Source organism: Aspergillus mulundensis (genome assembly GCF_003369625.1).
Source record: "Aspergillus mulundensis strain DSM 5745 chromosome Unknown scaffold_11, whole genome shotgun sequence".
Lineage (NCBI taxonomy): Eukaryota > Fungi > Ascomycota > Eurotiomycetes > Eurotiales > Aspergillaceae > Aspergillus > Aspergillus mulundensis.
Window position 1 is genome coordinate 190,336 of NW_020797899.1, and position 11,944 is coordinate 202,279.

The 11,944-nt window shown below is 50.0% G+C and overlaps 4 protein-coding genes across 4 annotated transcripts; 2 read left to right on the plus strand and 2 right to left on the minus strand.

The window, feature by feature from the left end:
• Nucleotides 1-898: 898 nt before the first annotated feature.
• DSM5745_08997 (THO complex subunit THO1/HPR1) lies at nt 899-3,215 on the minus strand (the record flags this gene model as incomplete). The annotated part of the gene is made up of 7 exons (XM_026751013.1): nt 899-1,310; nt 1,366-1,679; nt 1,733-1,882; nt 1,934-2,617; nt 2,672-2,790; nt 2,840-2,918; nt 2,976-3,215. 7 exons carry the CDS (start codon nt 3,213-3,215, stop codon nt 899-901), a joined length of 1,998 nt encoding a protein of 665 aa, XP_026600099.1.
• Nucleotides 3,216-3,476: 261 nt separating this feature from the next.
• DSM5745_08998 (RNA helicase aquarius) lies at nt 3,477-7,876 on the plus strand (the record flags this gene model as incomplete). Its single annotated transcript, XM_026751014.1, has 4 exons — nt 3,477-3,688; nt 3,743-3,843; nt 3,893-7,375; nt 7,428-7,876. The coding sequence occupies 4 exons, from the start codon at nt 3,477-3,479 to the stop codon at nt 7,874-7,876; spliced, it is 4,245 nt and encodes a 1,414-aa protein (XP_026600100.1).
• Nucleotides 7,877-8,395: 519 nt separating this feature from the next.
• On the minus strand, nt 8,396-9,507 carry DSM5745_08999 (PaaI family thioesterase; the record flags this gene model as incomplete). The annotated part of the gene is made up of 9 exons (XM_026751015.1): nt 8,396-8,465; nt 8,514-8,592; nt 8,666-8,684; nt 8,739-8,785; nt 8,848-8,919; nt 8,977-9,193; nt 9,309-9,321; nt 9,383-9,423; nt 9,481-9,507. 9 exons carry the CDS (start codon nt 9,505-9,507, stop codon nt 8,396-8,398), a joined length of 585 nt encoding a protein of 194 aa, XP_026600101.1.
• A 254-nt stretch (nt 9,508-9,761) lies between these two features.
• DSM5745_09000 (TFIIH/NER complex subunit TFB2) lies at nt 9,762-11,325 on the plus strand (the record flags this gene model as incomplete). The annotated part of the gene is made up of 3 exons (XM_026751016.1): nt 9,762-9,882; nt 9,950-10,037; nt 10,101-11,325. 3 exons carry the CDS (start codon nt 9,762-9,764, stop codon nt 11,323-11,325), a joined length of 1,434 nt encoding a protein of 477 aa, XP_026600102.1.
• Between the last annotated feature and the right edge of the window lie 619 nt (nt 11,326-11,944).

Sequence of the window (11,944 nt, forward strand, 5' to 3'; positions counted from 1 at the left end):
CAACCTGTCGGGTTGCCAGGGTGTCACTCGTCAGGCTGTCAGGCGGGAACTGTTTCGGCTAAATTGAAGCTTATGCATACCGTTTCTTCAACACCACACAAGGTGAGGTCCGGGCTTCTAATTATGCAGGTACGGAGTACTTTGCAGGTGATTAAAGTGGTTGATCATTGATAAACTGCTAAGGCGCCTAGAATTGCTCTGCCGAGATCCGTGTAGACGAACTGAACTGAAGGATCAAGGGAATCCTCTAATGACCCTGCATTTGATTCCCATTTCCTGGCGGGGTTTTCGCCGCCCGTACAGGATACGGACAGTATGTATCTTCGTCCATCTGTATAGTGGAGTACGGGGTTTCCGAGTCGTGAATAATTCGGAATGAATTGGTAGGCAGATTAAAATACTAACAACTCCAGTCAGTGGTTAGTCAAAGGCTCCAGGATGTGGCCCTGTGTGTCGGCCATGTTGCCTTCATTTCCAATCGCTAGCCGCCCGTGGGCAGCATGCCAAATGCAAGTAGCCAAATATTCCATGCACCGTATGCAAATACTCAACCTATGACCATTCAATAGATAACGCCCCCTGTGCAGAAAATGATGATGTGCCATAAGCCGCTGGCCATGACTGACGAACTTAATACCTGCTTCGCAGGCAGGTCATTGGCGTCTAATCATTAGGTTGGCGGTGTGGTTGTGGCCAAGTCGTAGAAGATTGCAGGACGTTCGATTACGCACGCCTCGCCCAAGTCCGTTCCCCGGTCCCTCTACATATCATTTCAACTGCAGGCCAAGCTGCATATACCGCCTGCACCAGCCAGGTGATCGGCCGAAGAAGCGCCGGCAGAGCCTATCAAAACAATCCCTCTCCCAAATTACTGCAGTCATGAGGACTGTGGGCCTTGTCATGACCCCGGTGCAACAATAGTCGCTGCATCGTTCCCTTCGACTGTTTTCGAATCAGCAATAACGGCGGCACTTCCTGTTTCGGTGTTCATCTGGTCATCCTGTACGGACCCATTTGCTTCGGCCCCCTGAGAATTCTTTGTTGTGGGCTCCTGTGGTGTGCTTGGAGCGGGTTGAGTCGTGCTCTCCGCGGACTGTGGGGATTCGAAAAGGGTCTTCAGATTTTTCCCGTCGTCGATCTTATCAAAGGCTGCGAGCTTGCTCTTAGCTGAAAGGCGTAACATCAGCCAAGTTTTGCTCGCTTTTGTTTGGTTCGCGGCTTCTTTGTCGTCGCTAGTCTGTGCCGTGTCGATGTCAAATTCGACGTCCTCGATCACCCCCATCAGGGATTCTGAAGTTGGGACGCTGAACCTGAACTCAGATCAGACGATTGTCAACTCATGGGATACTTGAAGGAAGTGCCCACCTCTCTGGCTCTTTGAGCCGTTCAACTCCAGATAACGACTCGCTCTCTGATAAAAACTTGAGATTAAGAGAATTCATAGGGGAAACACGGAGACGCTTGTTGGCATAGGTCTTGGTCGCTTTATCACGAGCACCAATGTACTCATCGACCGAGACTGCAGTCTTCTCAATTGGAGGGCAACCTTCAGCTTTCCAGCGCACCCAATTCTTATCCCGCGACAGAACCGTATCCACCATACGATAGTAGAATTTTCCGCCAGCACCTTCCTGAAGGTATCCCTCAATCGATTTCCTCATCTTGACCGCCCATTTTGCCTAACACTGTTAGCTCTGAACAAAAGGAATCATGTTAAGTAAGATGGCCTTACATCTTCATCGCTCAGGATGAATCCGTACAGCACGGACTTGTTAGTTAAATCAGCCAACTTCGCTTTCGATTTTGACGTAAGCGAAAGCATGAAGTCTAAAAGAATTAAGGCCTGAACCAAGACATGTCTCCTGAAAGCTGTATCGTTGACCTAAAAGTAGGATTAGGATTGATAGGAGTGCTAGATAATCAGGAAAGATACCTCGAGATCAAAAAGCTCCCGACTAGTCAGGTATTTTGGGTTGAAACTGCTTGCAATTTCGGGTCCATCTGCTGTTCGTTTCCGTTTGGTCGATTTCCGAATTTCCTCCTGTGTCTTGCTATTAGAAGTTTCAAGGTCGGTATTGACCGTCCGGAACGCAGATAACGTGGATTCAAGCCCGCTCTTGAATGTAGCAAAGTGCTGGGCATCAAAAACCTTTGTCGGCGCAGAGAAGTAGGCTTGCAAGCCCCAGAAGATGGGATAAAGTGTATCCAGATCCAGCGCGCGCTCCCCACTATAATCACCGGGCTTCGAAACAGTCACCTCAGGTGCCTTGATGGCGTTCGGCGTGGGCGATTTGCCGTCCTTCTCGTTGACTCGGTGTGTCTCCATTTTCTGCTTATCCGAACCTGCCAATGGAGTTGATTCCTTCGTGTCCGGCATATCCACATCCATATCATCTGTTCCACCAGCGACCCCCTTCGCAATGGTATCAAAAGTTGTAACATTTTCGGTATGGTATTCGCCCCGCAGGTTCACTGCGCTTTTGTCTCCTAGGGGGAAGCTTTGAAAGAGAAAGATAAACACTCGGCCGCAAAAGACTGTATCCTCCGCTCGCGACAGTCGTCGTAGTAGTTCATTACATGATCGTAGTATGATAAGGTTTTTCTGTTTGAAATGTTTCTTCAAGGCGTGTAAGCGACTCAAACTAGTGAGTGATGTTCGAGAGGCGCGTACCTTCGTGTTCCGTTCTCTTCGAGATTCCAAGTAGTCAAAGACTTTACGACAGCCTTCAATCGTCTGGCTGTCTAGTAGCTCCTCGATCAACCAGAATATAAGACCAGGCTCGCATTGTTCTAAATCGCATTAGGGCGTCACTCATCACTGACGCGGACGGAGACGAACCGTTGTCGGAGAAAACAGATATGATGTCGAGCAGGTTCCATATCCGAACGAACTCGGGGTCATCGATCGCGGTCGTAGCCTAGATTGGCCGTAACGTCAGTAGTTGCTTCGATTGCTAGCACAGACCACAACATACGAGAAGACTATAGAACTTCTCTCTGAAAGCGAGTTCCACAGCGGCAAAGCGGGTTTGCTGACTCAATTGCTTAGATATCTGCTCATCTTCCCCTTGGACGACCCAGAAAGACTCCCCAAGCTGTGTTTCCGATAAAGGAGGCTCGATTTCCTTTCCTAGTTTCACATGCTCTGCCTTGGTCAACAGGGTATCAACCAGCCTCCTGTATATGTCAATCAGATCAACATCTGCAATCGCCATTTTCCAAAGCTGGCGGCAGCAGTCGCTGACGATACAAATAAGTGAGGTTGTCGCGCGGGAGATGTGTTGCTGCGGCTCTGCAGGCTTTCCTTCTGCCAATCGATAACTGCGCTAGGCACCGTACCCGCGCGCCTAAAGCTTCCCCGAGGTCGGGCGCAGCAAACCACTTACGCAATTCCATATAACGGGCCCGCGCTAGGAGAGCTTTTGGCCGTTGGGCAATTCCAGCAGTGAGGGATGGGTCTCCAGACACAGAATGCCATGGCGCCCGGCCTCGACTCCAGACCGACCGTGGAGGACTTTCGCGACGACAGCCCTTGGGTTCAACTGGCCAAAACGCATTGGCTCGACGCTGCCAATGTCCGCAAGATCAAGCATGATGTGATTAAGAAGGATATATGGGACCCTCTGGAATCCGAGGGCTTCAGCTTCCGTTCACTGCTTACTCTGGAGAGTCTGAATATTCTCGAGAAGTAAGTGCAGCCTATGCCGGTTGGTCTGACTTGGGATTGCTAAGCTTCGAACAGGTTTCTCTGGCCGACATACACGGAAGACGCCTCAAATTACAATGTCCTACTCATAGCATTGATTGTCAGCGTCAAGCAAAGAGAGCATCTGCCGATATGGGGTAATGATATACCCTCTGGATACTCAGTAAAATAGCTGACGGTTTTCAGAAATCTTCTCAGACCGGCCCGACGATTTCTCAGGCCTCTTCCACCGGATCCTTTCGATGAGTCTCGATCAGTCGCTCCCCACGTTTTCTCGTCTGTCAATAATGTCGTTCATGATTAGCGCCTTCCAATCGCTCGAGAACGCTTTGATCCGGAAAGAATGCGCTCCCCTTGTTTCCATATCCATTTGGCATAATCTTCATAGCGAAGAGGCGAGAGAGCGCGTTCTCGCGAAAGCCCCCAACCTGAAAAAGGCTTGGAGGGCGGCCTTAAAACGCTACGACACGGGAGACGAAGCGGCCAGGGCGAAAATGCGATTTGAGCGATCATGGTTGTACACCATGCTTTTGGATTTCTTGCGGAGACTGAACGGAGTCGAAAAACACCAGGCGGATAACCTGCGATATTGCGAGAGATTCTTGGAATTTCTGGTCGATCTAGAGAGCCAACTGCCGACAAGACGATACGTTAACACGCTGCTAAAGGACCTGCATCTCCTGCCTGTCATGCGCCTGTCTCAGTTGTATCGCACAGGAGAAAATGCGCTCTTCCGCGACTTTTATAATCTTCTTAAACATTTCACTTCATTCGCTATCAACGATTACACAGGAGAGGCACTGTCATCTCAGGCAATGTACGATGCGCACTGCCATGATCTGGCACAACTACAGAGGGCCTCGATGAAACACTTCAAGGACAAACTGACGATCTTAGCTTTGTCGAATTACGGTTCCATTGATCAGCGCTCTGAACTCGAAGGGCAGTTAAGCTCCTTAGAGGATGCAGAGCTGCAGAGTCTATGCGCGCACTTGGGCTTCCGCACGGGTTATCCCAAGCAAGCGAATGTTGAATCCGACCGTCACCTGTACATGGAGGTGCTTCTGTCATACCACGAAAGGATAACCTCATTCCAAGAAGCCGCTTCTAATCTCAGCGTCGTCCCTACAGAAGAGAGCCTGTACGATCCATCACTACTCCGAAATGAGACCTACGACGGATCTAGGCCACTTGCCATTCCAAAGCTTAACCTTCAATATCTTAGCCTTGGCGACTTCCTATGGCGGTCGTTCCTGTTATACCGCGCGGAAGCTTTCTTTCAGATCCGCAAGGATATGGAATCGATTGTGAAGCGGATGCAACCTCGATCAAGTCAGGATGGAAAAACTTTGACATTTGATGGTTTCTCTCGTATGGCTATCCCCATCTCAAAGCCTGCCATAATCGAAGTTGCGCCGCCCAAGGTTGGATCCGCCAAACCCGCTTTTGTGCGGGCTGAGATCACCATTGAAGTTGGTAGATTGGCGGACCATGTCCGCACGGAATGGGATTCGCTTCGACCTGATGACGTTGTCTTCCTCCTTGCCGTGCAGCCTGGCAACACAGGTAAATTTGGATTGAGAGATATCAATGCCCCTCAGACTCCGGGTATCGTACACGTCAGATCGGCAGACATTGTACAGGTCCTTGATGAAGCCGGCCGTCCGCTACGCGAGCCAGTATCGGGCCAGACAAATGGATACCGATCTCGTCCTCGTGTTAGGAGATTATTAGTCAACCTGGACCCTGCTGCTTTTAAAGCGGACAAGGATCGTATTTCACAAGGGAAACCTGATATTTACCCACTTATCAATGTCGTTGCAAGAAGGAGGGGGAGGGAGAACAACTTCAAGTCCGTCCTCGAAACTATGCAAAGGCTCATCTTGTCTGATATCACCTTGCCACCATGGATTCAGGATATTTTCCTTGGTTATGGAGATCCAGCCGGGGCCCGCTACACTGAATTGCCCAACCGACTCAAATCAGTGGACTTCAGGGACACGTTTCTGGATTGGCAGCATTTGATTGAGAGCTTCCCAGGTTTGACGATAGAACCTACGGGAGATGCTCCATCGAGTTTCCAACCACCGTACGCACTTGAATATATGGAAGAATCCATACAGCCACCTACGTTGGGCACGTCAAAGAAACGGCGGAGAGACCAGCCTGCGGAAGGACGACTGGGGCCCAAGTCTATTCGCGTCTCGACGTACAAACCACCAAACCCGGGCCCGTACCCGGTAGATGCCCCGAAGCTCAATACTGTTCGCTTCACGCCGGCTCAGATTGAAGCGATTGCGTCCGGAACGCAGCCCGGTCTTACAGTCATTGTCGGACCTCCTGGTACTGGAAAGACTGATGTGGCGACCCAGATCATCAACAATATCTATCATAACTTCCCAACCGAGCGCACACTACTTATTGCACACAGTAATCAAGCTCTGAATCAATTGTTTCAGAAAATCGTTGCTCTAGATATCGATGAACGGCATCTGTTGCGACTCGGTCATGGTGAGGAAGAATTAGAAACTGAGACCAGCTATAGCAAGTATGGTCGAGTTGAATCTTTCCTCGACAACCGAAACCTGTTCCTCGCAGAGGTCACTCGCTTGGCTGCTTCAATCGGAGCACAAGGGGCTCACGGAAACTCCTGCGAGACTGCTGGCTATTTCAATACGGTCTTTATTAAACCTGCTTGGGCGAAATACTGGGAGATTGCGCGGGACGAGAATAGATCTACGAAAGAGATTATCGCGGACTTCCCGTTCCATGAATATTTCTCCAACGCACCTAGACCCATTTTTGATCCCTCTGCCTCGAAGGAGATGGTGATTGATGTGGCAGAAGGCTGCCAGCGCCATATTGACAAGATTTTCTCTGAGTTAGAAGATATTCGCCCGTTCGAGATCTTGCGACAACCTAAGGACAAAGCCAATTATCTTCTTGTCAAAGAGGCCAGGATAATCGCCATGACAAGTACACATGCGGCTATGCGCCGTCAGGAGATCGCGGCCCTTGGATTCCACTATGATAATGTTGTCATGGAAGAGGCTGCGCAGATCACAGAGGTAGAAAGCTTTATCCCGGCAACTTTACAGAATATGAAGGAGGGCCAGCTCCCTCTAAGACGAATTGTTCTTTGCGGAGACCATCTTCAGAACTCACCTATCATCCAAAATATGGCCTTCCGGCAGTATGCGCATTTTGAGCAAAGTCTTTTCCTTCGTCTGGTCCGATTAGGGGTCCCGGCTATCACGCTCGACCAACAAGGACGTGCTAGACCAAGTATCGCGGAGCTTTTCCGATGGCGTTATCAGAACCTTAGGAACTTGCCCGCTGTTGAACAGGCGCCAGAGTTCAAACAGGCCAACGCTGGGTTCCAGTTTGAGTACCAGTTCATCAATGTGCCCGACTACCAAGGCACAGGGGAACGCGAGCCGACTCCTCATTTCATTCAAAATCTTGGAGAAGCAGAGTATGCTGTAGCCATCTTTCAGTATATGCGACTTCTCGGCTATCCCGCCTCAAAGATCTCGATCCTTGCTACCTATGCAGGCCAAACAGCGCTCATCAAGGATGTCTTGAATCATCGGTGTGCCAAAAACACTCTGTTCGGAATGCCTAAGATCGTCACCACGGTAGACAGATATCAGGGCGAGCAGAATGACTGTAAGTTTCAGCTTTACCTTTTTAAGTCCATGGGACTAACCAGTCTTTCCAGATGTTATCCTCTCACTCACGCGGACTCGCACAGTCGGTTACCTTCGTGATGTACGTCGCCTTACCGTGGCACTATCTCGTGCCCGACTTGGTTTGTATATTCTCGGCCGCCGTGAGGTTTTTGAATCATGTTACGAGCTCAAACCAGCGTTCGACCTGCTATTGCAGCGCCCAGACAAACTAATGCTCGCCCCTGGGGAGATATTCCCAACTACCCGGACATTAGACAATGAGGTCCAGGGCACCCCCATGGAAGGTGTAGAGCATCTTGGACAGTATGTGTTCGAGATGACCCAAGCTAAGATCAAGGCTCTGGGCGGGGAAGAGGGGATTATGGATGAGACGATGCCGGACGAAGAGGGCGACCTTATTGAAGACGGAGACGAGGAAATGCTCGGTGCTGGTGAAGAAGGCGAGGAGGATCCGTTGCATGAACATGTATACACCTGATTATGGAAACAAAAAGCGTGGTGTCAAGGCTAGGGAGTGTTAAGAACTGGAGGCTCAACTTGGATATATGTTCATCATAAGAATTACAATCTACTTTGAATGAAGCTTATGTCTCTGGTCACTAGACGTCCAACTAAGTGTATAAGGCAAGTAATGTTCACAGTCTCATAGGCTCTGGTGCGTTCCTTGTACCGTTGGATTGTCAAGAGTGTAACTGAGCCATCTACCTTTTAAGAGCTTCAATGATCTGGATTAAGCTTGAATGAGAAAGATTGTTCAGGATCATTCTAGTCACTGGAGTACGTGGGTGGCTGCAAATATATATTGTTCAGTAATAAATCTCCAGCTACCTCGTTAGGTCTTTTAAGAGAGCAAAGACATCCAAGCTAAACAGAGAAGGGGCACTTGAATCACTGTGCAGGCCATTCGCCTATCTAGTCTACCGTTAATCTAATATATATTTTGGTCAGGCGCCCTTCCTGCGACGAGCAACAATTTTTATGTACAACTTCCACGCGCCTACGATGATTTGCGCTCATTCAACTCCTCGACAATATTCTGAGGGTCCTTCCAGGCAAGTGAGACGTACCTATCGGTGGGTTAGGGCTGATTGAGACTACTGTTGAGCTTTACATACTTAGTGTGACTTCCTCGGGCGAAGACGTCGCCCTTCGAGTTCATGAACCTGATGTTGGTATATGCGAGGGTTTTGCCAACTGCGAAGCTGATTAGTAAATAATCTATCACAATGAGAGATATCCCTTGGAATGCAGATAAGACAGAACATACACTTATCACACGTCACTTCCTGCGTTGAGATTAGCCCTAGGTCAATGAGTGATATGCAAGAAACGGGACGTACCGCGAGAAGCTTGTCCCCCACCTTGCCACCAGAGCTAAGATATGTCACTGAGGATGGTTAGATGTATATGGAAACTGACCATGGTCCGCACATGAAGGTTCCCACTTACCGTTTAGATCCGTTGATACGCCGGTAGCATATAGTCCACGGGATGCAACGGCTAAAGAACCACCTAGATCGACTGGGAGGAATGAAACGTAAGTCTCTCAGTAACAAGGATCGCATATGCGTTGCTTACCCATAGAGGCAATGGTACCACCATGGAGGATACTCAGGCGGTTCTGGAAGACATCAGAACCCAGCATCAACAGATTGAAGTTGGCGAATGCGGCAGCGAACGAGACGAAGCGCCTATGCAGTATAAAGTATCTTGATAGTGAGATGCTTACTGTATGATGCTTCTCGATGTCAAGTTCGAAGTTCACGGTTCCCGGCTTCGCAGCGGTTACCCGGAGCTGGAGAGACATTGATCAGTGCCACCCGATTGTTGACCCAGAAGAACCAGGGCAGATTGGAGCTGTTGATGGCAAGAATTCCAAGACCCAGGCACCCAGGATCAAATGAGCTTACATTGTCCAGTAGCCTGTAAGCTCATGCGATTAGTGATTGCTAGCTTTGGGCGCTGGGCTCACACTCCTACTTACCGAGGCTCCAGCCCCGAAGTGGCCCGGAAGGACTCCCAAACCTAGTGCACTCGTTAGCGAGCTCTGTTAGGAGCGGTACAGAAAGCAAAGAGACTTACGGATCTAACAAAACGCAGAGCTGTCATTCTGGGCTGGATAAACAGATCAATGGGATTATGCAAGTTGTACGCAGAGAGAAGTATGCCGGAGCAACGCCGTGAGATCATCGCCGCGGACTGCGCTTTTGGCCGTTCGGGTCGCCGGAGCCGTTCTATGTGCTGCCTCGTTTAGCTGCTCTTTTATTCCTCAACTAGCTCTCTCTCACTGACGCTGCTTGTCCCTCCTTGCCGGCCGCATCATGCTCCAGAGGTGATAGGGCACTTTTGCTTCCAAAGGCAAGATGGCGGCCGCCTCCCGACCGTTCGATTATCTGGAGAGCCTCCCCGGAACGGTCTTCTTCAAGCTCTATCAGCAGCCATCCACCGCTCTTGCTATCTTCAGGCGCATGCTGCCTGACCTGGGTATGTAGTTGTGTTGTGGTCCGTGATCTCACTTTGATCTCGGTTAACTTTCCATCTACGACGATAGCAAAATGCTTCGTGATGGCGCTCCTCTATCTGAAGGACCCGCTTCCTGCGGCGGACTTGGAGATCTGGGTCAAATCCAAGAGTTTGAGGTGAGCGCTGCTGAAATGTCATAGCTGCAGTTCTCGGCATACTAACAAGTTAATATTATATAGAGAGCGGGATAGTGCGCTCTCAATACTAGGAAGATTGCATATCCTCTCAAATACAACCACCGCTGGGAACGTCCGCGCTTATATGGTGACCGATCCGTTCGCCGCTTCTCTCAGACAAGCTCTCACAGGTGCCGAACGAACTCAGTCCTTCGGTGTGCTCCACCAGATACCAGACGATCAGACTGTTCCTATTGGCGATCTTGATGATTATGCGCGGCGACAGTGGGAGGGTGTTCTCGGTTACATGGTCGGGACCAGTGGTCTAGGGATACAACGCGATGTGAACCTGAGCAAAGGCGTGAAACAGCTTTTGCAGGCTGGACATTTGGTAGAGATCCGTGACCGCCGCGTTGAAATTACGCAGGACGGGTTCGCATTTGTCCTTCAGGATGTGGGCACGCAGGTTTGGCATATCTTGATTCTCTACGTTCACAGCGCAGAGGCTATTGGGATGGATAGCGTTGAAGTGCTTTCCTTCATATTCCTCCTCAGCAGTTTGGAACTGGGCAAATCCTACGAAAAGAAACATTTGACATCGAACCAACTCCGCACACTGACCGACTTGGCCGACTTTGGTATCGTATACCAGGACTCTCCCGAAGCGAGCCATTTCTATCCCACCCGCCTGGCAACTACCCTAACGTCTGATTCGAGCGCTCTCAGCAATCCCATTTCTGGCGCAAGCTCCGATTCCGAAGGTGGGAATACTAACCAACCTGGCTCCGGCTTCATCATCATTGAGACGAACTATCGACTCTACGCATACACTTCCTCGCCGCTTCAAATCTCTCTTATTGCACTATTTACGACATTAAAATACCGGTTTCCTAACTTGATTACGGGTAAGGTGACTCGGCAGTCTATCCGCCGCGCGATTGAGATGGGTATCACAGCCGACCAAATCATCTCGTATCTTGCTACCCACGCACACCCGCAAATGCGAAGACACAATGTGGCCAGGTCCACATCCAACCAGGCTGGAATCCCGCCCTCGGTTCTTCCACCAACAGTCGTTGATCAGATCCGTCTTTGGCAGCTGGAGCGTGACCGTGTTAAAGCTACGGCTGGCTTTCTTTTCAAAGATTTCGTAAGCCTTGCCGAGTACGAGGCTCCATGTCGGTATGCTGAAGAAATCGGCGTCTTGATATGGAAGTCGGATCGCAAAAGAATGTTCTTCGTGACGCGACATGAACAGGTCGCAGCTTTCCTACGAAGCAGGAAATAGAACAACTAATCAAAATATAACGCGGTAGTGCAGATAGTTGATACCATATGCCTATTTATGTTCATGCATGGCTGCGGCTGGGCGTTTTGGGGTTCATGACTTGGGAGAGGGTTCAGGGCTTGCGAGAATGTATAATACAGATTTACCTAGGTAGAGGAGAATCATCACACATGAAATCCAATACAGTCCATCGACGTACCTAGATGCACCGCCACAGCGTATCAATAATGATCCGGATCTCCGCCGGATCGGCCCTGCTGTGGCTTGGCAGCCAGAAACGGGGGGCGCTCCTTAACAGCTGCGGCCGCCCTCCACGGAATGCTTAACTCTCCGGGCCTCACTATCCCCCGACTCTAATTTCGGTGCTTCTCTCCAGCTGCTCCATTACAGTCAACCTAGACTTGGGCTCCGAGCTACTCGTTTGACGCCGGTCATCCCTACCCTGTGTTGCGCTAGCTCCTAACCAGTGCCGAAGACACGCTTTCGTTCTGTCTTTTAACTTTGCGCCATGATCTATGCGGCGTAAAATCCCAGGAACATCCTCGAAAACGAACGGACCAAACGGGCGACGGGATATGGTTCTATGAAATACTACTACTGAGTGTACACCCTGCCACGG